We start from the raw sequence: 26,164 nt of genomic DNA, 5'->3' as shown, positions 1-26,164 counted from the left end.
TTCTAGCCACCTTGCGGCTACTCACTCACAGAAGAGTTACCTTTATTATCCTCTCAGGTTGGTTGTGAGACTTTAACCAGGCTCCCCTGTAGAGGCCAAGTCAGCTCAAGTCAGCACCGGGGCGGGCGCGGCCAGAGCTGGTACCTGTGATAAGTAAGGTTGGGGGTGCCAGACTGGAGCACGAATTGGGAAGGAAATCCCCGGGGCGGGCGCAGTTTGCAGCTGGTAGCAAGAAATCGAAACTCAGCTGTTAAAACCGCTGCCCCTGCTCTTCGGAATCGCATCTCGAGACTCGCTTAGCGTCTCCTGCAGCGGGGCCGGCCGCGGACGGAGCCATGTACACCCACAGCAGGGCGTTGGGCACCTCCCCCGCCTCCCGCCCGGCCCGGGACCCCTCTGTGCGGCGTCGGGAGCCGGACCCGCTGCCAGGCCCGCGGCAGGTTTTGGAGGCGACTCCTCCGGAGACCCCTTCGCGGGACGGACCGGGGCAGGCGGACCAGAGGCTGTAAGTTTTACAACACCCCTTGGAGGGGCGGAGAGGGCAGGAGCCTGACCCCAAACTTACCCACCGCAGACACCTACCTTCTTCATCAGTACAGTTTGAAACCACAGGGGCCCAATAACAGGGTTTTTGAGAGAAAGGAAGTTCATTTGCCTAAACAAAAGCACATGTAAATGGAATGTGTGAGTTCTTTACATATTTATCTGAGCCCCTATTCCTTTCAAGACCAACAGTCTCCTGATTCTGGTGACTGGCTCCAGGATTGAAATACTGGGCGTGGAAAAACTGCCTTGGCTTCTTCCTAATTTCCAGGTAGATACTCGTTAGAAAAAAATGTCTTACTGTATCAAACATCGGTGCCCTAAATGCTGTCTCCACATCAGCTGCAAGGTCAGGGAGAAGGGGGCACGCGCCAGGGGTTGCTCCCAATGCTGCCTCCCAAGGAAACTCGCAGATAAACTAGCCACGTAGGACCAGAGGAGTTGAGGGAGAGAGTGCGGAAGTGAGTGCAGTTCCTGTCCCTGACATTGACAAGTGCTCTTCATATTTACTCTTGATCTTTGGTTCAGGGACTACAGTTGGTATCCTGGAAACATTTGTTATGCAAAGTGTCAGCGGTTCTCTCTTTCTGCCCAATAAAATGAGCTTCTGTAACTCAACAGTATGATTTGTAAAGACATTATTGCTTTTGAAGTGCTGCCTCTGTGAATTGGAATTGTCTGAATGGCTTCATTCCTAGTTCCCTCTTTTCATCAACTTCCAGTCACATGAAAGACAAATGCTGGTTGCTAAGGAACAATATATAACCTTATGACCAATACGCAGATTTTCTTTCATCCCTTAACTTTAGGGAGAATTCATAAGTACCAGGCTTTTAATATTATTCAGTTTAGGGTTAACCTTAGTTGAGGTAGATGAGCTAGGTGGTTTCAATGCGAGATTGCTACATTTTTCTCCTCAAATAGAAGCTCATTAATTTCAAGTAACCTACATCTCCTTAAGCTGTAGCATTTAATGTACCAGAGGTCATGGGCATTTAGTTTCAGGTTGATGGTAAACACCCTCTACATGCTTTGTTTTCTATTAAAAATCATCTACTTAGGTACAAAACAAATAAATATCCAGTAAAATATTGGGTGCTGATGGCCTTATATTCATTGAACATGTTTATCGACCAAGTGCTATGCTCTTATCCTGAGGTGCAGTGTTTGTGCCTTGTAAAAGCATACTGACTTGAAACACCCACCTACTCACATATAAATATAAATAAATAGATTTTAAGGTAGTCTCTTAAAATGATTCCTGAGGACCGTTACTAGTAGACTCCAAGGCAAGGCTGAGTTCTTGACTGTATTTGGATTTAAATAGTTGCAAGTATATTTACTAATTCACACTGGCTTTCCCACTTATTTTTAGTTGGTAATTTTATCTTGTCTTTAAATATAACAAGCTATCTACACAGAACTAAAGAGGAAAAAGTTCCCACAAACTTCTAATCCAAAATAATTTTTTACCCTTCCTTTCAGTAGTTTGCTTCTTTGTGAACATCTTACTCACTTATTCATAGCTACATAAGTATAAGACTAAGGCCTGGGTTTTTCTGGAAGGGATTTTTACCTTGCTTTACCCAATTCTCAGCAATAGGCTCTTGCCTGTGATCATAACATAGGCAGGTTCACTTCATTCGGATACTTGAACTACACCTGGAAGTGGCCTTTTGATGCTGTTGGAAGGAAAGACATACTGAAAATGAACCCATACTTTGGAATTTTACTAAACAGTTAACTTTAACACATGTATGTACAAATTCAGTTTACCTTAACATATTTGTAGCCTGCTTTATACTACAGGAGTTTAAGAACTGTAGAGAGTTAGAGATGAGCAGTATTAATAGCAAACACATGTTGTGCTTAGTATGTGAAAGTGCATGGCATATATTAACTCTTTCAGTCCTCACGGCAACCCTATAATAAGAGAGGATTTCTAACTCTGGATATTTAATTAAAAATATAGGGACAGATAACTACTCAGCAAAAGACAGGCACTAAGAAGCTTACAGTCTAACTGTTGGGGCAGACACTTTTCAGATAATTACATGAATAATTCTTTACATGTGTTATAAAGGAAATCCAGGGCCTGAGCTAGACTTGGGAGCAGGAGGTGATGTTTCAGTGGCAAGTCCACAGTATAATTAGGAGTTGTGTGGTTTTTTTCTTCTTCTTACAAATATGTCATTCCAACAACAAATAACTACAATTCAATTCAATCCTGACTCTAACTACTCAGGGTTAGAACAGATGCCACAAATTAAGGGTTTACTGTCCTAAGTCTGCCCCTACTTTAGGAGCAAGCCACAAATGGGGTCCCCAGGCTACCAACATTTCTTCCCAGCTGACTACAAATTTGGGGTTCTCATCACTTTTCTCTACCTCTAGGTTCAATAATTCACTAGAATGAATTACAGAAATCATGGAAACTACAATATTTATGATTACAGTTTTATTATAAAGCATATAATTCAGGAACAGTCAAATGGAAGAGATTCATGGGGCAAATATATGTACAGCTTCTATACCTTCTCGGTGTGGGTCACCCTCCTAGCACCTTGTGTGTTCAAGCTCCCCAAGCCTCATTTTTCATTCAAGAATTTTTATTCAGGCTCCACTGCAGCATGATTGATTGATTATATCACTGGATAGTGTGATTGAGCTCAATGCCCCAGGGGTGGAGGTGGGGTGGGGAGTGGACCTGGAACTTCTAACCGTTAAATCACGTTTGGTTTTTCTGGCAAACAGCTCCCATCCTGAAGCTATCTAGAGGCCCCCACCAGGAGTCATCTATTTCTTTAGCATATAATCCAGGCTTTTGTTAACGTAAAAAAAAAACCATTCAAACCCGTAAATAATTTTTGTGAGTGTATTTGAGTCAATCTGTTGACAATTGCTAGGAAGCAAAACATTGAGATAATGCTCCAGAGAATGACAGGTTACATCTATATTTATACATTGCAATCAAAGGAAGGATGTAGGTGGGTTACATGAAATCCATTGGTGATAGACTAGAGAGGCGAAAGAAAGCAAAGTGGGGGTGGGGGTAGGGGGCATGGGGGGAACCCCTGGGATTGGATAAAAAGTAAAATGATAGACACATACTTAGGTGGGTGCAGGAACAATTAACATGATAACAATGAAGGAATTTGTGGTATCTGTCCTGGAGTCCAGGCACATTAGGTTGTGCCCCAAGAGGTCCAGCAAAAGGGAAGTTACAAGTTACCCAGACATTTCAAGGGTATGTTATTTTAGATACAAAAAGACAGATAGGCTCAGTTAAGGTAAAGGTTGACCTTGTCAGTGAAGATCCCGGCCTAGGATGTTACTACTCACCATAACTGCTTTGAGTAAAGCTTAATTTCAGACCACCCTTTGTGGTTACTTTAGGGCTCTGAGTTTGCAAGACCGCCATGCAGGCCTTCCATGAGCCTGTCAGGTTAGCATGTGGCCCCTTTCGTCCACACTTTTATCATTTGTAATTCCAATGATTTTAGGAGCTCTATGCCAGAAACCAGGAACAAAGACTAAATATTTATTTATTTTTATTAACAACAGGAGTTTAAGTAGCTTCTGTGACATCCAGGGAAGCTTGCTATGCAGGTCCCCATCAAAAGGACTTACTGTGAAGGACATAGCCAATTGACAGCCTCTGCCGCCACCCTTTTGGATCCATTACACCGGTGGTTCTCAACCTTCCTAATGCCGCGACCCTTTAATACAGTTCCTCATGTTGTGGTGACCCCCAACCATAAAATTATTTTTGTTGCTACTTCATAACTGTAATTTTGCTACTGTTATGAATCGTAATGTAAATATCTGATATGCAAGACGTATTTTCATTGTTACAAATTGAACATAATTAAAGCATAGTGATTAATCACAAAAACAATATGTAATTATATACGTGTTTTCCGATGGTCCTAGGCAACCCCTGTGAAAGGGTCGTTCAACCCCCAAAGGGGTCGCGACCCACAGGTTGAGAACCGCTGCATTACACCCTTTGCTCTGAGAGCACACTTATTCTGCACTCTTCCCAGCCAGTGACTGAGCATTACAGGGTACTAGTGCAAGCCCATTCCTGCCCATGTGGAACTCCTCTATTGGTCAGCTTTTGCCAGAAGACTCACCATTGATGTACCCAACATCCTCAGAACTGTATAGCAGCAGTGTGAGGCTCTTCTCAATCTCCCCTCTCTCCTTTCATAGATATTAGACCTGCTCATGTTCTCAAGGCTTTCCCTGCCTGCTCCTGCTTATTACCCTTTTATCCTTCACAGGCACCCCCCTCCCCACTGAAAATCTCTCATGTCTAATCCCATCTTGATGTATTTTTGATGTCGGCTTCTGGGAGAACCCAAACAGACAGAGTCTTTAAGATGCACCTACCCCTGACCACACAGCTTCCACACTGTGTCTGATGGACTGCTTTATATGTGTACTGGGGAAACCCACTCCTTTTTCTCATTTCCTGCCTTGGAACTCGGGGGACATTCCCTAGCTTTCCTTAACTTCAGTACCTGTTTTTGGTTAATCCTCACCCGAGGATATTTTATCCCATAGATTTTTTAGAGAGAGTGGAAAGAAGGGGGAAAGAGAGAAACATTGATGTGAGAGAGAATCGACTGGTTGCCTCCTGCATGTGCCCTGACCAGGGCTGGGGATTGAGCCTCCAACTGAGGTAAGTGCTCTTGACTGGAATCGAACTGCTCTACCCACTGAGTAACCTAACTAGGGCCAACACTTCACACAGCTCATTGTGCTACTGGAAAGGAAATAACCCTGGTAACTAATACTCTAACCAATGAGCCACACAAGCCAGGGCTCTCATGGATGTTTCTATCTCTCCGTCTCCCTTCTTCACTCTCTAAAATCAATAAAAACATATTAAACTAGCCACATAAAATAGTCTTAAATAGAGTTCAAGCTTGTACAAATTTATGAGAGCCAATAAGAACCGTTTACTGTTTCTCCTTCACTGCAATGCTTCAGATTTCTCTACAGTCTCTTCATATGACTGAGAAAATAAGCTTTGCCTATAGATGCTAAATAGCATGAAAGCATCAGGTTATCCCTTTTCCCTGGGAATGGAGAGCTGAATAATGCCAATGTTCCCTTTAGTGCTCTGAAACAATAATACACAAGGAGAGAAACATCTGTGATTGATTCTGATGAGTACTCTTCTTCTTTTTTTTAAATCCTCACCTGAGGATATGTTTTCATGAATTTTCAGAGACAGGAAAGGAGAGAGAAAAAAACACACCCTGACCAGGGATTGAACCCACAACCTAGGTTATGTGCCCTGAGTTGAATCAAACCTGCAACCTTTTGGTTTAGGGGACAACACTCCAACCAACGAAGCTACCCGCCAGCTGAGGAGTACTCTTCTTGATGGCTCAATATCGGTGGCTATTCATTAGGGGGCTATTTAACCCAGTCTCCACGTAGGACTCATAAGCATTCAGGAAGTTTGTAAGATAACAGGTAGTATTTAACAATACTATTTAATGATTTTCTAACTTTATGATAGTGATATGGCTCAACGATTACCAGACTCTACTACCAAACTAATCAGTGGAGCTCTGCCTATTTAACTTATTTTTGAAATGAGAAATGCGACAAAGCATTGCGATACTTTGGTAGCATAGAGTGAATTAGCAGTGACCTGAAATAGTTAAACTGAGTACCTTGAAATGAGTTGCAACCTGAAAGAGTTAATCTGAGAGACTAAAACCAAAATAAGAATCAATAATGTAAACTTTTATGTCTGGAACTCTAAATCATGTGCTAGACCTTGTGCTAATCATATTATATACTATTTAAAATTTTTCTCTTCACAATAAAGACATTGTTACTTTTTAGATAAATAAACTGAGTTGTGAGAGATTAATTGATGTCCCAAGTCTCAGAACCAGCATTCAAACAGGAGTCTACCCACCACAGGCTGGATCCTGAACATGATGTAGAGCTGGAGAAAGGAGTGGAGTGCAACTAGTTAATTTCCTATCAATTATCATATGTTCACATCAAGAAAATAGAACTCCTATAGGCTAGGGGTACTATAGAAACAGTAATGTGACATTTGTTTACAGCTTTCAAATGATTTGGATAGAGAAGTAGTTTATAAGAGCAAATTTTCTGTGGGATTCTTGCTATATGTGATAAATTCTTGACATTTTTTTCTTTTTCTTCATTAAAAATAAATTTCTTTTTAGTGGGTTACTACCTACAGTTTGAAAAGCACAGTTCTATGCATGGCAGAAGACATTATTGGAGTGAATGGAAATAAAAGCCATTTTTGTTTGATTAGATCAAATTTACTTTCCTGTTTATGCGGGAGGGTAGAAATCATGGTCCTGCTTAGAATGAATTTCCAACTCTCTTGCACTAGATTCCGCTCCTCAGTATGGTATGAAATTGCAGCCTGCCAAGTCTTAGGGAGTAATCATTTTTATTCAAATATAATATCACCAAAAATGAGTGGGCATTTCTCAAAAAGCCTTTGACAGCTGAAACAGTGAAACAATAAATCAACAGGATGATGAAAGCTTGAAAACATGTAACACCTATAATAATCAGTAGATGTGTAGCAGAAATGAGAAAAAGAGAAACAGTTCAATTACACAGTAGGTTACTTACTTCAAAGTCAGTACAGTGCTGTAAGGTTATACATATTGTTAAGGTTAATTGCATCTATTCAGAATGTATTTAAATCTGAAACAAAAGCTTTACAGGAAAAAAAAATCAAAGGCAGAAGACCACATTTGAAGTGTCTGTTGTATATCAGAGAATCAACAGATGATGGTTCCTTTGTTCTGTAATGTTTGTAATCCCTCCACCCCCATATAAACACTTAAAAGGCAATCCATTACAGTCTTGAAAAACTGAAGACATCTGCCATCATTAAAACTCTAGGGCTAGTATTGCCCAGTGATTGTTTTACTATGGAACCAGTGAGAGCAGAAATTCTGTGCTACCTAATCTTGTAAGAAAATGTGAGCCCTAAATCTTTGAATATATTTTTCATTTCAAAATCTTTGGAATATTTTTTCTTGATTATAGAAGTGAAGTCATATCTGCTTGTTACAATCACTCAAACATTGTAAAAATAATATAAAGTCCCCTGTAATTCTAATCCTTAGAAATCAACACTTCGAATATTTTCATACAAAGACATTGTTGTTTTTAATGTGTAGGTTGTGCTTTTTGACTCTTTTATGCCAAGTAGGAAGTCTTAGGACCATTATACCCTTTGATTTCTACTGCCAATAGGAGGTGACAGGTATAAGAAGATATGTTCCCTTTCTAATCTTTATTTTAAAATGTGATTGCTCTCTATCATATAGGCAGATACTGATTTTTTACATTGGTTTATTATTTATTTGCACAAGGAAACAACTCTAGTTCTAATAGCAGAATCTTGGATAATATCTCCTATGTGGTACTATTTCCAAAAATGTTTAACCTAAATATTTAATTGTGTGGGAAATCATTTCTCAAATTCAGATTGTGAGGCATTTTATAAATTCTGTAAGACAATTTACCTGGTGTATTGATCAGGTATACACACACACACACACACACACACACATACATACTAGAGGCCCGGTGCACAAAAATTTGTCCACTTGGGGGGTCTCTCAGCCCGGCCTGTGCCCTCTTGCAGTCTGGGACCCCTCGCAGGATGTCCACCTGCTGGCTTAAGCCCGCTCCCCAAGGGATTGGGCCTAAGCTGGCAGTCAGACATCACTCTGGCAGCCCGGGAGCCCTCAGGGGATGTCCACTTGCCAGCAGGGAGCAGGCCTAAGCTGCAGTCGCAGTCGGAGATCCTTAGCACTGCTGAGGAGGCAGGAGAGGCTCCCACCATCACCGCTGTGCTGGCAGCCATCAGCCTGGCTTGTGGCTGAGCAGAGCTCCCCCTGTGGGAGTGCACTGACCACCAGGGGGCAGCTCCTGCATTGAGCATCTGCCCCCTGGTGGTCAGTGCGTGTCTTAGTGACCAGTCATTCCCAGTCGTTCTGCTGTTAGGGTCAATTTGCATATTACCCTTTTATTATATAGGATAGAGGGCTGGTGCATGGGTGGGGGCTGGCTGGTTTGCCCTGAAGGGTGTCCTGGATCAGGGTGGGGGTCCCGCTAGGGTGCCTGGCCAGCCTGGGTGAGAGGCTGATGGCTGTTTTCAGGCTGGCCACAGCCCCTTCAGGGTGGGGAGCCCTACTGAGATGCCTGGCCAGCCTGGGTGAGGGGCTGATGGCCATTTTTAGGCTGGCCACAGCCGCGGGCTGGAAGCAGGTATCTGGGATTTATTTATCTTCTATAATTGAAACTTTATAGCCTTGAACGGAGCTCAGGGCCAGCAGGGCAGGCAGGAAGCTTGGCTTCCTCCATTGCCGGGGGCAACCCAAGCCTCCTGTTTGCTCCAGCTCTGTGGCCGCCACCATCCTAGTAGGGTTAATTTGCATATTTGCTCCTGATTGGCTAATGGACTTGGCTGGTGGGCATGGCTTGTGGGCATAGCAGAGGTACGGTCAATTTGCATGTTTCTCTTTTATTAGAAAAAAAAATATATATATGATTTATTGTAGGGTGTTGGCTCAGTGATGGAGGCTAAGAAATCCCACAACCTGCCATCTGCAGGTGGAAGACCCAGGAAGGTGCAAGGCACAAGCTTGAAGGCATGAAAGCCAGAGAATGAAGGTGTCTCCCACTCCGAGTCTCAAGGCCCAAGAGCCTAGAGCAGTGGTCGGCAAACTCATTAGTCAACAGAGCCAAATATCAACAGTACAATGATTGAAATTTCTTTTGAGAGCCAAATTTTTTAAACTTAAACTATATAGGTAGGTACATTGTTATTAACTTAATTAGGGTACTCTTAAGGCTTAGGAAGAGTCACACTCAAGGGGCCAAAGAGCCGAATTTGGCTTGCGAGCAGCAGTTTGTCAACCACGGGCCTAGAGCACTGAGGGTGGGTGAGGATCTCTGTGTCAGCTCGACAGGCAGGCAGAATGGTTTCCACCTTCCTCTGCCTTTTATTTTTTCTATTCATGAAGGCCCTCAGTGGATTGGATGATGTCCACCCAAATTAGAGAGGGGCGTTTACTCAGTTTATCGGTTCAAATGGTTATACCTTCCAGGTAAATCCTCACAGACACATGTGACCCAGTTAAGTTGACATATAAAATTAATTATTACACCTGGACTCTTCAAAAATAAAAGTGATTAGACTGTAGGAGTCTAAAAGAATGCCAAACCATAGGAGTGTATATTTCATGATTGGATCTCGGATGCAATAGGAGTAGGGAAGAATATAAAAAATTGGAGCAAGTTAGAAATTTAAATATAGACTGAATACTAAAATTTCTGGGGTATGATAGTCCTATCATGTTTAAGGAGTACTGTTTGTTCCCAGGAGATATATGCTGAAGTATTTAGGGGTGATGTGTCATGACTCTGCAGCTTACAATCATATGGTTCAGAAAAAAAAACAAATGAAGAAGAGGAAAGAGAAAAAGCAATGTAACAAAACATTAACAATTGGTAAATATAGGTAATAGATATGGGTTTTTATTTTCCACAATATTTTAATTTTGCTTATAGGCTTAAAATTTAAGATTAAAAGGTGGGGGAAAGTAACTTAGATAATATCCTAATGTTCATGGTACCTCTCCCTCTTTTGCCATTATTCTTTTGGTATCTGGATAAGTTAAAAGAAGGCTTGTCATGTAGCTGTATATTTAAAATTTGTACAGTTTACCCTGGGATCAGAACTGTGCTATTTTTAAAAATATATATTTTTATTGACTTTTAGAGAGAGAGAGGAAGGGAGAGGGAGAGAGAAACATTAATTGCCTGCCTCTTGCACACCCCTCACTGGAGATTGAGCTCACAACCCGGGCATGTGTCCTGACCAGGAATCAAACTGACAACTTTTTGGTGCACATGGCAATGCCCAACCAACTAAGCCACACTGGCCAGGGCAGAATCATACTATTTTTTATAGTAGAAAACTGTTTAGTAATCTTTAATGAGATATTATTTATCAATACCATTTTGTTTCAGTGATTCTTATTACTCCTGGGACACAACAAAGAAAAGGAAAGAATCAGGAACCAGGATATAGATGTGAGAGTGAAGAGCCAGAACTAGGGATGTAAAAATATAATCTTAAAAACTATATATATATATATAAAACCCTAATATGCAAATAGACCAAATAGCTGAACAACCAAATAACTGGTCGTTATGATGTGCGTTGACCACCAGAGAGCACATGCAGAACATGGCGGGCATCAGCTGTGGCGGGATGGTGGAGCAAGGGTGCCAGACCAAGGCAGGGCGCCGGTTGCTGTCATCAGGGCAAGCCTCTGGTGGTTACTGAAAATTCTTTGCTCACGTGTGCCATGGTCCCACCTGGCACTCGCACCCACTGCCAGCACTGGAGCTGCCACTTGCACCTGCTACCATCGACTTCCCCACTCACACCTGCCATCAGTGGGGCCAGCACCATCAGCGCATGGGAGTGCGCGGCAGCGGGAGCAGGGCTGCTGGCAGACAAGAGACTGGGGGCTGCAGTGGGAGGGGTTGGGCAGGGGCATGGAGGATGGGCCAAGACCCACCACTGTGCCCACTGCAGCCTTGCAGCCCACAATTCCTTTCAAAGTGCGCGAATTCATGCACTGGGCCCCTAGTATTACATATATTGTAGAAGAAGCAGCAAAGGATTCAGTCATAGCATGAAAAAGGAATGTATTAAGTGATTCAGGACCAGGGTCTATATTGTATCTATAATAACAAAGGCGTAATATGCTAATTAGACTACCTCCCGGACATCATTCCAGATGTCCTTCTGGATGAAGCCGTGGTGGTGGGTGTTGAGGCAGAGGCAGTTAGGGGCTATCAGGCAGGCAGGCAGCGAGCAGTTAGGGGTGATCGGGCAGGTAGGCAGAGTGGTTAAGGGTGCTGAGGCAGGCATGCAGAATGGTTAGGGGCGATGAGGCAGGCAGTCAGAGTGGTTAGGTGCGATCAGGCAGGCAGGCAAGTGGTTAGGGGCGATGAGGCAGGCAGGTGAGTAGTTAGGGGTGATCAGGTAGGCAAGCAGTTAGGAGCCAGTGGTCCTGGATTGTGAGAGGGATGTTCGACTGCTGGTTTAGGCCTGATCCCTGCAGCAGTCGGACATCCCCTGAGGGGTCCCAGATTGCAAGAGGGTGCAGGACGGGCTGAGGGACACCCCTCCCCTGTGCATGAATTTCATGCACCAGGCCTCTCGTGTATAAAATAAGTTTATTAAGTTATATATGTTACATATAACGATTATAATTACATACAATAGAACTTATATCCTCAAATAGGTGTCTTAATAGCTAGCTGTATTTATTTGTTTTTCTCCTATAAAATAAGTCTGAAAATAGGTAGTCTAGGGCTGATATAGTACAATTGGTAGGCAACCATAATAGAACATTTATTTCCAAGCATTGTTTTAGTTTAAGAATTGAGGAATGTTAGGCATAAGAGCATAAATTGATTATGTAATCACATTGTCTCTGGTTTTGGAAATGTAAATAAGATATTTAAATGTAATCCATATTCCTGTAGAGGACTGATTTTAGAGGACTATTCGAGTTTTCTTTTAGATATTGTGCTGTGCAAAGCTTTGTGTTTTATACTTTGTACATCCTGCAAGATTGTTTATAATAGTTAACAATTGACACAACTGAAATGGTAAAGTGAATAATTATGTTATGATACATCTATGTCATGAAATATTATGGAGCCATTTAATATTAAGCTTGTTTCATGTATAATTGGGAAACCACTTATAAATGAAAGCAGAATACAGAATTGAACTTAAGATATGATTACAACTGTACAATAACTTGTACAGAATATAGGTTGGGCTGAAATGTACCCAAAAAAACTGTAATTGAGATCTCTAAGGGGTGGGATTATGAGTGACTTTTAAATGTTTTAAGAATATGCATTATTTTCAATGAGCTTATGTTTCTCAAAACTATGTTTTTACTAATTTCAGAGAGAGGAAGGGAGATGGAGAGAGAGATAGAAACATCAATGTTGAGAGAGAATCATCAGAATTATCAATCAGCTGCCTCCTGCATGCCCCTTATTAGGGATTGAGCCTGAAATCCAGGCATGTGTCCTGACCCCTGACTAGGAATTGAACCATGACCTCCTGGCTCATGAATTGACACTCAACTACTGAGCCACACCACTGGGTCATATGTTTCTTTTAAAATCAGAAATAAATGATGAATATCATTTTAAAATGTTCTATGTGAAAATTAGATATAATTTTCTATGTCTTGAAGTTCTGATTTTTTCCTTTAAGTTACAGATAAGATTGAGGAGCTTTGCTTTAAGTTATAGATAACCTTGAGGAGGCTATGATGTAATTTGCATACATAATTAGATCATAGCCTTTTAGTTATAATAAAAAAGAAAATGTATAGCCCAGGTTTTTATGGAAATGCCAATTTCCTTTTCATTCAGCTATCCTTAAAAAGAATGTTAATCTTGCCCTGACTGGTTTGGCTCAGTGGATACAGCATCAGCCTGCGGACTGAAGGGTCCCGGGTTCGATTCCGGTCAAGGGCTTGTAACTTGGTTGCGGGCACATCCCCAGTGGGGAGTGTTCAGGAGGCAGCTGATCGATCGTTGCTTCTAACTCTCTATCCTGCTCCCCTCCTCCCTGTAAAAAATCAATAAAATATATTTTTTAAAAAAGAATGTTAATCCTAAATATTCTGTTGGTAAAGACAGCCTTTCTTGGACTTCTTTCACTTTGATATGTCTTGCTGGGTATGCCAGGACTGCATCCCTGACCATTTATTTTTTATTATTATTATTTTTTACAGAGAGGAAGGGAGAGGAATAGAGAGTTAGAAACATCGATGAGAGAGAAACATCGATCAGCTGCCTCCTGCACACTCCCCAGTGGGGGTGTGCCCGCAGCCAAGGTACATGCCCTTGACCAGAATTGAACCCGGGACCCTTGAGTCCGCAGGCTGATGCTCTATCCACTGAGCCAAACCGGTTAGGGCTCCTGACCATTTTTTAATCTGAACAATTTCTCAGAGTTGTTATGCAGCTGGGAACTTTGAAAGATGCACCATACTATTCCCCAGGACAAGGACCAGTCTTGCTTACTTAGTTGATATATAAATGGCAGATCCCCAACTCAGTTTTCCTCAGCTGTAATGCAATCACAATGTTGCCCCCATAAGACTTGGGGCCAGAGGGAACAGATGTAAATATGCTGGTGTTCATGTTGCCTGCTATGCCGTGAGTATTAAGGTCCTTTGTTTCTGACCTAGGAGTCTCATGACTTCTGCCAGCATCCAGGTTAGTTTTTTGGGTTAAGATTATTTTGTCAGTAAGGTCAAATCAAATCCCCAGACCTATATTGATATATTTTGAAAATATGGATTTCTTATAGTTATTTATACTGAGGGAGCAAGTTTATGCATTTTGCAAGTATAACTATCAGTTGGACCCCATCTCTACTTCCATCATTGATTGGCTTCTGATGTCTAAAAGATGATGAATCTCTATAATATTGTATTTTATATACATTCTTTTTATCCTTAGAGTGAATCTTTCTTGCTTTCTTTTTTTCCATAGCTTTTATCACTTATGTGTTTTAAGTGAAGAAATTTGACATTGTTCAGGTCCATCCTGTAAAATTGTTCAGGCTGCTAACTGCACAAACTTGCTTGGCTAGGGTGGTAATTTGGAGCTGAAATACAGTTGACCCTTCAACAAGAAATCCACATACAACTTTTGACTCTATAGTCAGCCCTGTGCATTCATGGATTCAACCAATCATGGACCAAAAAAAAGTATTTTCGGCCTTCCTCTGTCACCGAGATGGCACTTGACCCGGTAGGATAAATCCTGAGAAGTGTGTTTGCTGGGTCACATGAGCAGCATCTCAGTCATGTCAAAAAATATATTTTTATACCTAAAATAATGAAAGAAAAGGCCTAAGAGAGATGTTCTGAAGAAGTTCAAGATTTGACCAAATGTTGCAAGGAATGTGAGATCCTATGGTAGTAAAATGTTGGAAAGAAATTCTGCATTGAAAGGATGTCTAATGGCTTACTGTAATGATCCTGCCTTTTATGGGGAATGCAAAATGGAATACCCTAAGGAAAGGGAAGAATTCAGAAAAACTGGAATTCCTAAGAAGAAAAGGCTATAGAAATGTCCAACAAGCATGTAGGCAAATATTTAAATGATAGATACCCAGTATCTCTGTTCATAGAAACTATAATTACCTAAAATAATGGACTCAAGGAAGTGTGCTTGCTTTATTCTAAATTATGAACATATTATTTTAATCTGAAATAAAGATTTTCTAGTTAAAGCAAAACAAAACAAAAAACAATGACAACAACAGTATTTTCAATTAGAGGTGGGATTCCATGCTTGGGAGTGCAAAAATACTGTTTTTTATCTGTGATTGGTTGAATCTGTGGATGCCAAGGGCTGACTGTTTTTATTGAAAAACAACAATAACAACAACCATATATAAGTTGACCCATGCAGTTCAAACCATTGTTGCTCAAGGTTCAACTGTATATACCAAACCATGTGTGCGACATATTTTTCTCATTTGTCTAAGTTTACTGTGTCTCATGAAGCCATGGACCTGCATAGGAGCCCTGGTATGGATATGTCTGTGTGTGTGGACTTCTTTCTAGTTTCCACAAAGGCACCCCATCTACAGAAGCTCTGATGACCTGATGATCCCTTGTTTATTTATCTTTTCCCTTTGAGTATCTATTCAGCTCTTGAACAGAAGCTGTGAGTTATAGAACTAACCAGCTTCATATCAGCCTCTTGGGTGTGCAGACAATGTTTTCGACTCTGTGCATTCTGAAACCAAAGAGCATTCACGAGTCTTTCCACACGGGTGGTGTGGAGTGCTGGATCAGGGCTAGTGTAACAGACTTAGGGGTCAAGGATGATTTACTCGGCCTGATCTTGTTATTTTATGTTTCTTTTGGGAATATGATGTGTTTATAAAAGAACTTTTGGAAGCTTGAGTGCTTCAGGTTTTGACTGATGCTGGCTAAAACAGTAAGGTTCAGATTCCTGCATTGAAGATCATTTAGTAAAAACCAATATGGAAAGCCTTATCTAGATAATAAGTCTCTATCCAGTACCTTTGATTAACCAAATCATTCTTTTTTACAATTTCATCCAAGGATAAGATTTTCTTAAACTATGAAAACCTCAAACCATTTGTGTATAGGACAGCAGACTATGTCTATTCGTCTGCTTGAAATTACGTTTGTAACAAATCTTCTACCTCTTTCTGAATTTTTGCTCTTGGCTATGTGTGTGTGTGTGTGTGTGTGTGTGTGTGTGTGTGTGTTTTAAGTCAACCAGTATTGTTCTTAATTAGAAATTTAAATTACATCTGCAGTTTCTACACACCAGGATATATATTTATGTAATACTATTAGACAGCCAGGATATTTTTCATAATTTCAACATGACATTTTTTCATAGAGTGCTTATTGATGAGGCTTCATAAAAATTGTGCAAGAATGTATGCAGGAGAAGCAGTTGTGTAGCTCAGGAGAGACCTCACAAAGAAAACATTTCTTGAATATATTTATTTATTTTTTTATGGTGCAGGAAAAAATTTTTTCTTTTGTGCTATTCTTTTATATGTTCTCCCTTAATATATGTCACTGATATGTGCTGTTGGAAAGTGAAAACAACCTTACAAATTGAGAAATTCCATTAAATTTCAATGAGGTAATTAAGGAAACTCATTTTCAAAGATATACATTTATTTCAGTAGCTTGAATGTTGCTTAATCAGGAAATGACCAGAATACTAAACACTGAAAGGTAGGTTGTGCTTGTGTAGATCAGTCGCTTCGAGAGTCAGACGGTTGAAAGGGATGACATGGAGGTTAAAACAGCAGAGGCCCTTGTTGTGGGTGGAAAATAATTGGCTGAAAGCATGAATAAGTTATATGTTATTCATGTCAAGGAAAAGCTAGGAGAAAAGGGATGAATATTTGTATCTACCAAGGCATTACGCTCTGCCATATGATATAAAAAAACAAAAAGCAGATCCTTAGATTTATGCTCTTCTTCCTATTGGAAGTAAGAGGAACAGAAGCTCAATTCATCGGCAGTGCTTTCTTCTGAATATTACCTTTTAGACTTGGCATTTTCAGCCAATAAAATATTACTAAGGCGGTTGCTAAGAAATTCACTAACATAAAACATTTATTACTAGGACCATTGTCCTTGATCTTGGGATTATATTTAAGTGCTTTCAATTAAAAACCTCTGATTTGTGGCTAGACAATTCTTTTCCTCTTTTCACAGCCCTCTACCATGTCTGGGTATCCGTAGCCTACACATTGGCCACAGATTGACCATAGTCCTATTTCTAAGACTAAAGATTCTAATATGATGTTATTAGACTTGAACTTAATCAGATTAGATATTGTAGAATGAAATCTTTAAAAAAACATATTAATTTTACTTCCCAAATCTTTTGCAAAATTTTTATGCCAGAGACCCATGGAGCTTGGAAAATTCTCTACGAAGCTGCTCTTAGCAAAGTCTTAGCAAACAAACTTTTTTTGCCATTTTTAGAGCCTATCTTTTAAGCCTCCATTTGCTATTCTTCTCTGCAGTGTTCTACCCCTCTGGGATCTCTGACTCTCCTCCACCTTGGATCTCTCACCACTTCTTTATCTCACTTTGATGGTTGTTTGGATATCCTTGTGGTGTGTTCTCGTGGTTTCATGAATTGTTCCTTGCTGGGGTCCAACCCCAGCAGGTCCAGGGGTCCCCAAAGGTGTGGACAGAGTCGGCGAAGAAGGAATGACACGGAGACAGCCTTCAGTTGATCAGCAGCCTAGTCAGGACCTCGAGCCAGGATCTCCAGCCAAGTTCTGGTTAGAATCTGATGTTTATTGTCTTGTTACATCTGTATTTATACCAGTTGATTTTAATCCTGTCAATTTCTATTGCAAAGGTTAGGGCATTTCTTATCTCCATTCCAGGGAGTAAAGATGATGTAGCTTAACTACCCACCTGGCACTTAATTAAGGGGTTGTATCCCCTCCCTAACCTCAGGGAAAAATCCCCACCTGGGGAAACAACCTTTCTCAGAGAGGTGACCTTGGTTAAAACACATGGCACTAAGGAGAGCAAACATATTAAGAACAATATGCTATATATGCCAGGTCCCTTGAAGCATATGCTGTGCAGATGTTTCTTTCCTGCAGCGACTGTGTCAAGCAGCAAGGATGGACCGGCTTCTGGCAGTTCCTGACTAAAGCATAAGCTCTGTTAAAGTGGTTGGTGTCTGTGTTTTGGTATTGTCCCTAACACGACAAATCTATAGGTGCTCAGTTAAATTAAGTACACTACTTTGTTTGGAAATCTATCAAGAGGCTGAAGTTGCCCTAACCGGTTTGGCTCAGTGGATAGAGCATCGGCCTGTGGACTCAAGGATCCTGAGTTCGATTCCGGTCAAGGGCATGTACCTTGGTTGCAGGCACATCCCCAATGGGGAGTGTGCAGGAGGCAGCTGATTGATGTTTCTCTCTCATCGATGTTTCTAACTCTCTATCCCTCTCCATTCCTCTCTGTAAAAAATCAATCAATATATATATATATATATATATATATATATATATATATATAAACGCGGCTGAAGTTATGCTTTCTATATTGAGCTGAAGAGTTAGCTGCAGACACCTAACTGGTCTGAGTCAAAAGTCCTGGGTTTGCACCTCTGCACTATTGCTTAAATAACCCATGATCTTTAACATATGTGTCCTTATCAGTGGTTTCTTCATCCCTAAAATCCCTTTTAGTGCAGATGTTCAAAGTCAGCTTGATTGATCTATAGCAGTGGTTCTCAAAGTGTGGTCCCTAGACTGAGAACACCAGCATGACCCAGAACTGTTAAAAATGCAAGTTATCAGACCCCACCCCAGACCTACTGAATCAGAAACTCTGCACTTTAACAAATCTTCCAGGTGATTCTGCTGTGCACTAAAGTTTAAGTATGACTGGTTTGCAGTATAGTCAAATCCCTGGTATGATGAGAAGCTCTGTACTACAATCTTAATGAACACTGAGGATTGTGCCATCATTTCATGGTTGGTGTGTAAATCCATTATGTCATGTTTCATCTTTAAGACTCTGCAGAATGGCTCACTTTTGTGTCATATTCAAGTCTGCAAGGTACTATCCACAGAATTGTAGCTCTCAGGCTCCTATAAAATGTTGGCAATTGAGGAGGGAAAAAGCTTTCTTAGGGTGAACAAAGAATATGCAGTGGACAAGGGATTAATTTTCAGCAGCAGCAGCAGCCTCCTAATTTTGTATTCATAACGTTGCATGTATGCTAGGCTACACATGCAACATCTGCTGATATACATTAGGTAATTGGGCATCCAGCAACCCCATTTGTATGCAAAGGTGGTTGCACACCTCCATTTACAAGTCTAAAATTAAAGCCCAGTTTGAAGCTGGCTGAAGGCTCGCTGCTAGGAACAGAAATAGATAAGGAAGAAATGACTTCCGTTAATCAGTGCTTTTGGCCTCTCCTGTTCAATCTTTGCTAATTTGTCCTTTGAAATTGTACATTCTGTGTTGGATAGAGAGACTTCTAAGATTATCTGTTTTTTGTTGTTTTTCTTTAAAGAAAACCTACATTTATAACTGGTTGTGTTTACACATAGCATTTTCCCTAACACTGTAACCACATGTATGCTACAGTCTGTTGCTGAGCTATATTTTTGCTATATGAACTACTCATGCCCTTGTGGAACCACATGGATCATCTCAAAGAAGAGACACCCAACACAGACTCACAGACTGGGTGTTGGCATAATTTCATTTTAATTCAGCCCACATCCGTCAAGTAGCTAGATTTTATTAGCGTTTTGCCAGAGGCTGGGCATAAACATATCAATCAAGCAGTTTCTGCCCTCAAAAGCTCACAATATTTTAACATCTTCTTGATATCCCAGAGTTGAATATTTTTGCATAAATGAAGTCTTCTCTGATAATCTCATGAATTGAAGTGACTCTTTACTTCTCTGAGCTCCTGATTATGCTCAGCCAGTGTCCCAAGAAGAATGAGGTATCCATGCCTGAAAGACTCAGAGCTCAAGCACAAGACTGTGGTCAGTGACCACTGAGATGGGTCATCAAGAAGAGATGGCTGCACTAATTCACACCCTTATGTTATTTACAGTAGCCAAGATTTGGAAGCAGTCCAAGTGCACATTAGAGGATCAGTGGGTAAAAAAGCTGTTGTACATTTACACAGTGGAATGCTACTTGGCAGTAAAAAAGAAGGAAATCTTACCTTTTGCAACAGCATGGATGGACCTGGAGAGTATTATGCTAAGCAAAATAAGCCAGTCACAGAAAGACAAGTATCATATGATTTCACTTATATGTGAAATCTAATGAATAAAACATACTAACAACAAACTAGTAACAGGCTTATAGATACATAGAACAGACAAACAGCTGTCAGAAGGGAGTTGAGTTGAAGGGCTCAGTAAAAAAGGTGAAGGGATTAAGCAAAAATTAAAAATGAAAAAATAAAACCCTCATAGACACAGACAATGATATGGTGATTACCAGAGGAAAAGGGGGTGAGGAGTGGTAGAAGATGATAAAGAGGGGGGATAAATGATGATAAAAGGAGACTTGACTTGGGGTGGTGAACACAATACAATATACAAATGGAGTATTATAAGATTGTACACTTGAAACCTATATAATTTTATTAACCAATGTCACCCCAATCTAATCTAATAAAAGAGAAACATGCAAATTGACCGCACCTCCACTAAGCCCCAAGCCAAGCCCACCAGCCAATCAGAGCGACTATATGCAAATTAACTCAACCAAGATGGCGGCCGGCAGCCACGAAGCTGGAGCGAACAAGAGGCTTGCTTGCCCCGGCGATGGAGGAAGTCAAGCCTCCCGCCTGCCCTGGTGGCTGCAGCCTCTGCTCAAGGCAACAAAGTTTCAATTATAGAAGATAAATAAATCCCAGATGCCTGCTTTTAGCCAGCCTCCACTGGGAGCTTGGGTGGCTGGGGGCCATGGCCAGCCTGAAAACGGACATCAGCCCTTCACCCAGGATGGCCACACCCTCATAGGGTGAGGGTCCCTGCTGGGGGGCTTGGCCAGCCTGCAAACGGCCCTCAGTCCCTCACCCAGGCTGGCCAGGCACCCCAGCGGGGCCCCACACCCTGAAGGGACTGTGGCCAGCCTGCAAACAGCCATCAGCCCCTTACCCAGGCTGGCCAGGCACCCCAGTGGGGACCCCCACCCTGAAGGGGTGTGGCCAGCCTGAAAATGGCCCTCAGCCCCTCACCCAGGCTGGCCAGGCAACCCAGCGGGACCCCCACCCTGATCCGGGACACCCTTTAGGGCAAACCAGCCGGCCCCCACCCATGCACCAGCCCTCTATCCTATATAATAAAAGGGTAATATGCAAATTGACCCTAACAGCAGAATGACTGGGAATGACTGGTCACTATGACACACACTGACCACCAGGGGGCAGATGCTCAATGCAGGAGCTGCCCCCTGGTGGTCAGTGTGCTCCCACAGCGGGAGCTCTGCTCAGCCACAAGCCAGGCTGATGGCTGCCAGTACAGCAGTGGTGGTGGGAGCCTCTCCTGCCTCCTCAGCAGCGCTAAGGATGTCTGACTGCAGCTTAGGCCTGCTCCCCACTGGCAAGTGGACATCCCCCGAGGGCTCCCAGGCTGCCAGAGGGATGTCTGACTGCCAGCTTAGGCCCAATGCCCTGGGGAGCGGGCCTAACCCAGCAGATGGACATCCTCCGAGGGGTCCCAGACTGGGAGAGGGCACAGGCCGGGCTGAGGAACCCCCCTGAGTGCACAAATTTTTGTGGACTGGGCCTCTAGTCATAATAATAAAAGGCCAGAGGCATCATGACCAAAATGACCAAACAACTGGTCACCATGAAGTGCATGGAGCACCTCTCGGTCCCTCCCCCATGGCCCACAGGCTCCAATCACAGCAAGGCTGGCAGCTGGTGGGCAGGCGGGGCAGCAGGTGGGTGGGACAGTAAGGCAGGCCTGGCAAGATGAGAACGGGTAGGTGGGGCACGAGCGTGGTAGGGTGGTGGGTGGGTGGGGCTGCATGATTTCGTGTGCTGGGCCTCTAGGAAATTCAATAAAAATAATGTTAAAAGAGATGGCTGCATTGCAAATGGCCCATATTCACAGTTTGTGGGAACAAAGAATGCATGAGTGTTTCTTTTACTCCCAATATGGGCCAGTCGTGTGGAAGAGGATGGCCATCTAAAGCCACCTCAAAGAGATTTGCTCATGAGCATCACCTAGAGGAGCGGTGGGTCCCTGCAAAAAGTTTACCAGGAGCCAACAGTGAAGCAGTCACTTGTCACTCTGCATTTGTTTTCCTTTGACAACTAGATTGTAAAGCTTCTGGAGAACAGACCTGGGTCTTAATAGGAAGAGTACCTTCCAAAGCACATATTTGATGGTGATGATAGTAAATAGTGTATCGGCAGGAAGAATGTTTGGTGGTTTATAGGCATTAGTAGTTTCTCATGATAATAAACAATTTTTCCCTCTTCATTCTAGCATAGGTGCCTACACCTTGATAGCACCAAATGAAAACCGAAGAAAGCAGATACAAAGGAGTATGTATATTTATTTAACATTCAGAAAGCTTCTCATGTTCTTATAGAGTATAATTGATTTGTTTTGGTCTAAAGTATTTTTATTTTCTGATTTGAATATACTCACTAGATCTCATCAATTTTTTTCTTTAACTTCAGCAGTTTTAATTCTACCTTTTAAAATTATATACTGTTAATGCTTCTAAACTTGTTTCTCTAGGCTAAAAGCAGAACTCATTGCATGATTATAAATCTTAGATTTCTGTTGAGCTTAAACTGTTTGCCAATAGACCTTTTTCTCGTTCCTGTAAAGTTGGGCTGACTGCAGATATTTTTATAGGACTACTAGAGGCCCGATGCATGAAATTCGAGCAAGAGTAGGCCTTTGCAGCCCTGGCTGCCTCTTGGCCCCTGCCCCCTGCCTGCACCCACCTTGGCCTGGCACTGCTTATGTCTGCCTCCACACAAGTTCCCTAGTTCCGTGGAGCCTCCTGATTGATTGCCCCCACCAATCACCCCCCAGCTGGTGGCCTGGGCCTCCCTCTGTGGGGCTATCATGGGTTGATGGCGGGCCCCCTGACCAATTGCATTGCACCCACCTTGGCTGGCCTGGCGCCAGTGCATGTCATAGCATGGTCTTCCGGAAGGTTGTCTAGATGATCTTTCTGCTGTTTGGTCGTTCGGTCGATTTGCATATTATGCTTTTATTATTATAGATGACTACTTTTGAGATAGACAAGTTATATACTTAAAATAATTATGTACTTGAAATAACTTGTCTCTTTCTTGATATGTTTTATCCCTTCATAATGAAATTATTTTTAAGCTTCTGTGCTCCCATACTTTTGTAACTATCACAGTCTACTCTGTTATTTTTATCTGTGTAAAGTAAGTATATTCAATTCACATTGCTTATAGGTTCTGCAACTTCAAGTGAAACAATGTATAATAAAACCAATTTTACCATAGGCTACTTGATATAAACAAAAGCTAAGTTCCTATGGCATCTCATCAACATTATAATAAAACAACATATTGGAGGACCTGCTGTACTTTAATTTTTTTTTTTTTTTTTTTTTTAGATTACCACATCTTTGAGGAAGGGACCACACTGTACTCATTTTTGTGGATATTAAGATATTTAATTGAATTGTACAGCAAAATAAATGCTGTCATTTAAAATTATAGCATTATACACTCGAGTTGGAAGGAGAACTAAAATTTAGTTCACAAGGAAGTTACGAAGCTTGTTCAAGTCAATTGTGGGACTATCTCCTTTATTAGATCTTTGTAGGAAATTTAATTTTATGATTAATGATGGACATAAGAGAACAACAGGAAAGCAAACAGCTCTCCTCCTGGTGGTAAAACTGGAGGTTTCCTTTTAATATTCAGTGCAGAATATGACAAATGCTGCTATGTAGTGAGTGGGCACTGCCAACAGTTGACCAACAGAATTCCAAATGTTTTGGCATCTCACAAGCGTTTGATTTAAATACTTAAGTCTCAGTGTGCTCCGGATTTTTGAGGTGTTTCAGAAAGTTTTTTCTCTAATAGTTAAAAAATGTTATAAATGGACATTTGGAACAATCAGGCCTAAGTGGAGATTCGGGCCTGCATTGGAAGTACTGAACTAGTATCTCTGGCGCCCCCTGCTGTCACTGAGTGTATTTTGGGGAATGAGCACTGCTCTCCCAAGTGCCAGAAACCAGAGCAGGGTTGCCCACCTGCAGTGCAGAGCTCTCACATTGTATAGTTGCAGTAAGATTTGGGAACACTTAAAATAAAGAATGTGGGCATCAGAATTACTTGGGAATATATATTTACCTATGCGTGAAAAGCTCTTATTGACATGATTATTCTAGTTTTGCACACATTCTCTAGAATGGGAAGAAAAAGGAAACTCTTTTATTTTAGTAGGAGTTCAGGTTCTTTTCCATATTTGAACCTCCTATGCAGAGACATTGCCACAGAGGTGGGCCCAGGGTGACTTCAAGGGGTTAGGACTGAGTGGTGTCTTCCTTTCCCGGATATCTCATCCACCCATACCTGCATGTATTTAATTGCCCTCTAATGGTTGTTTTTAATGCCCTAAAGGGATCAGTTTCCTTTTAACATTCTGATGATTGATGACTTTATATTTCTCACTTGACTTAGTTGCTGAGAAAGAGCTGGAGAACCTGGAGAAGTGGAAGGAGCAACATAGAGCGAAGCCAGTTAACCTGGTACCAAGGAGGCTAGGTAAGCAAGCAAAGTGGTCATCTGGATAGAGGAGGACAGGGCATGTATCAATCCTGTTAGCACCTTGCCTACGTCTTTCTTTCACTGTATCTTACAGGTGGTTGGGTCACTGTGCTTCTTATAATGGAGTGCATTTAAAATGGAAACAAATATGCAGATATATTGTTGTTTCTAATTTTCTGCAAGTAGCAAACATATGATGCCACACAGTTATGTGGGAATAAAGTGATGACTTATTTGCCAAACAATTTAGAGCCTCTTAGATGATCAACTCTGAAGAAATCTTACCTGGGGCGCTGCGTATGCCCCATCACAGCACTAGTCAGGATGGGAGTAAAAGCTATCACAAGCATATGAATCATGGCTCTTGATGCTAATGGGGAAAAATGAATGGAGAGTCAATTCCAAAACTAAGACAGGAGTGAGCTGGGGGCCCAGTGGTCGGTATAAAGGGAAGCATCACCTCTGTTTGTATTCTACAGATAGAGACCTTTGGGTCTCTGACACATGCTGCCAGTGTGATGAATTGTCTTGGCTGCCTTTGCCAGTGTTTGAATCTTCCAATGGGGAGGCCACCTAATGGGAATCATTCAGTCTGTTTTTCCTTTTCTTTTCTAGCATCAGCTAAGAACTTAAAGGGCTGGGTACAGTTTCCACAGACTTTGTTAATACAAATGTGTCAAGCAACACCATACCTCCACTATGTTTCATGAAAAGGGTTTATCTTAAGTGTATCCTGTAAACTGAATAAGCCAGATGTGAGAGGTACAACCGGGAAACAGCTTTGTCCTTCCTAAGTGATTCCCTCAACCCAGCTCTGTGGGACTAGTTTGTCCCTTTAATATTTGGATTAGATTAGCTCTTTTTGATCTTTCTCAACTAATAAAGTTGTTCAGCTAATTCTAGGCATAAAACAGTGTCATTTAAGTAATTAATCTTCAGTCCTAGCTACTGGGCAGAATTGTTACTAATAAAGATTAGAACTTCCTCCATGCTCAGCCCAGGTATATTTAGGGTAGAAAGATAGCAAAGGAAATGGGGTATATGGAATTTTTCTCTCCAGACTGCCCTGTTTCCATATTCTGACCCTTCCAGAGTCAAAGGGAGAAGGGGAGGGAAGGGTGCTAGGGGTCTATAGTACCCTGATCCTGGTTTCTTAGTCTTGGTATATGCTTACTATGCATCTCCTCCCCACCGCCCCGGGGTCCTTGGAGTTCTTCAGATACCCTCCTTGCCTTCGTTCGTATTTGACCTAGATTCCCCTGGTAGAGATGATATACTTTCCTGCTGTCACCGTGGCTTCACCATTGGCTCTTAGTAGGTAGTCTCTCTCTGTAGGGCTGCATTTGTTTCTCTAGATGGCTCACATGGGCAAGTCCCTTTAGGACAGCTTTAGATGAACATTCTCCTTCATGACAACTCAGATTGGGAGTACAAGAAACACAAACTCTGGGAAAACAGGCCATTTGCCATGCAGCCACCTCTTGTTGATGACCCATTGAGTAGACAACTGACAACAGCCTTTGGGCTCTGACTTTTCTAGGCATGGGTCCACTAGGTCCCTCAGTCTCTTGAGGAAATGCATTTAGATCATCAAGTGATTTTCATTCAACGTCTCTTGTTCATCTTTAAGTGAAGATTCCTCCTTCCCCAAAGACACAGAGAAGATGAAATC

At 41.8% G+C, this 26,164-nt stretch overlaps 1 protein-coding gene and 1 pseudogene across 2 annotated transcripts in view; both read left to right on the top strand.

Annotated features, from left to right (window-relative positions):
- The first annotated feature begins 252 nt into the window (after positions 1-252).
- The window catches only part of EPSTI1 (epithelial stromal interaction 1), a 110,137-nt gene continuing 84,225 nt past the window's right edge, over positions 253-26,164 (top strand). Inside the window, exons 1-3 of one of the 2 annotated variants that reach the window (XM_070407459.1) lie at positions 253-505; positions 22,211-22,269; positions 24,406-24,489. In XM_070407459.1, coding sequence (XP_070263560.1) covers positions 336-505; positions 22,211-22,269; positions 24,406-24,489 — 313 coding nt within the window. In that variant the 5' untranslated portion in view covers positions 253-335. The remainder of the gene's footprint in view (positions 506-22,210; positions 22,270-24,405; positions 24,490-26,164) is intronic. The other variant, XM_070407458.1, reaches the window with a different exon arrangement.
- On the top strand, positions 14,491-14,785 carry LOC139005051 (COX assembly mitochondrial protein homolog pseudogene; annotated as a pseudogene).

Source organism: Myotis yumanensis, unplaced genomic scaffold, assembly GCF_028538775.1.
Source record: "Myotis yumanensis isolate MYYU_CA2020_CCGP unplaced genomic scaffold, mMyoYum1.0.hap1 SCAF_3, whole genome shotgun sequence".
Classification (NCBI taxonomy): Eukaryota; Metazoa; Chordata; class Mammalia; order Chiroptera; family Vespertilionidae; genus Myotis; species Myotis yumanensis.
This window is presented reverse-complemented; position numbering and strand designations above follow the sequence as displayed.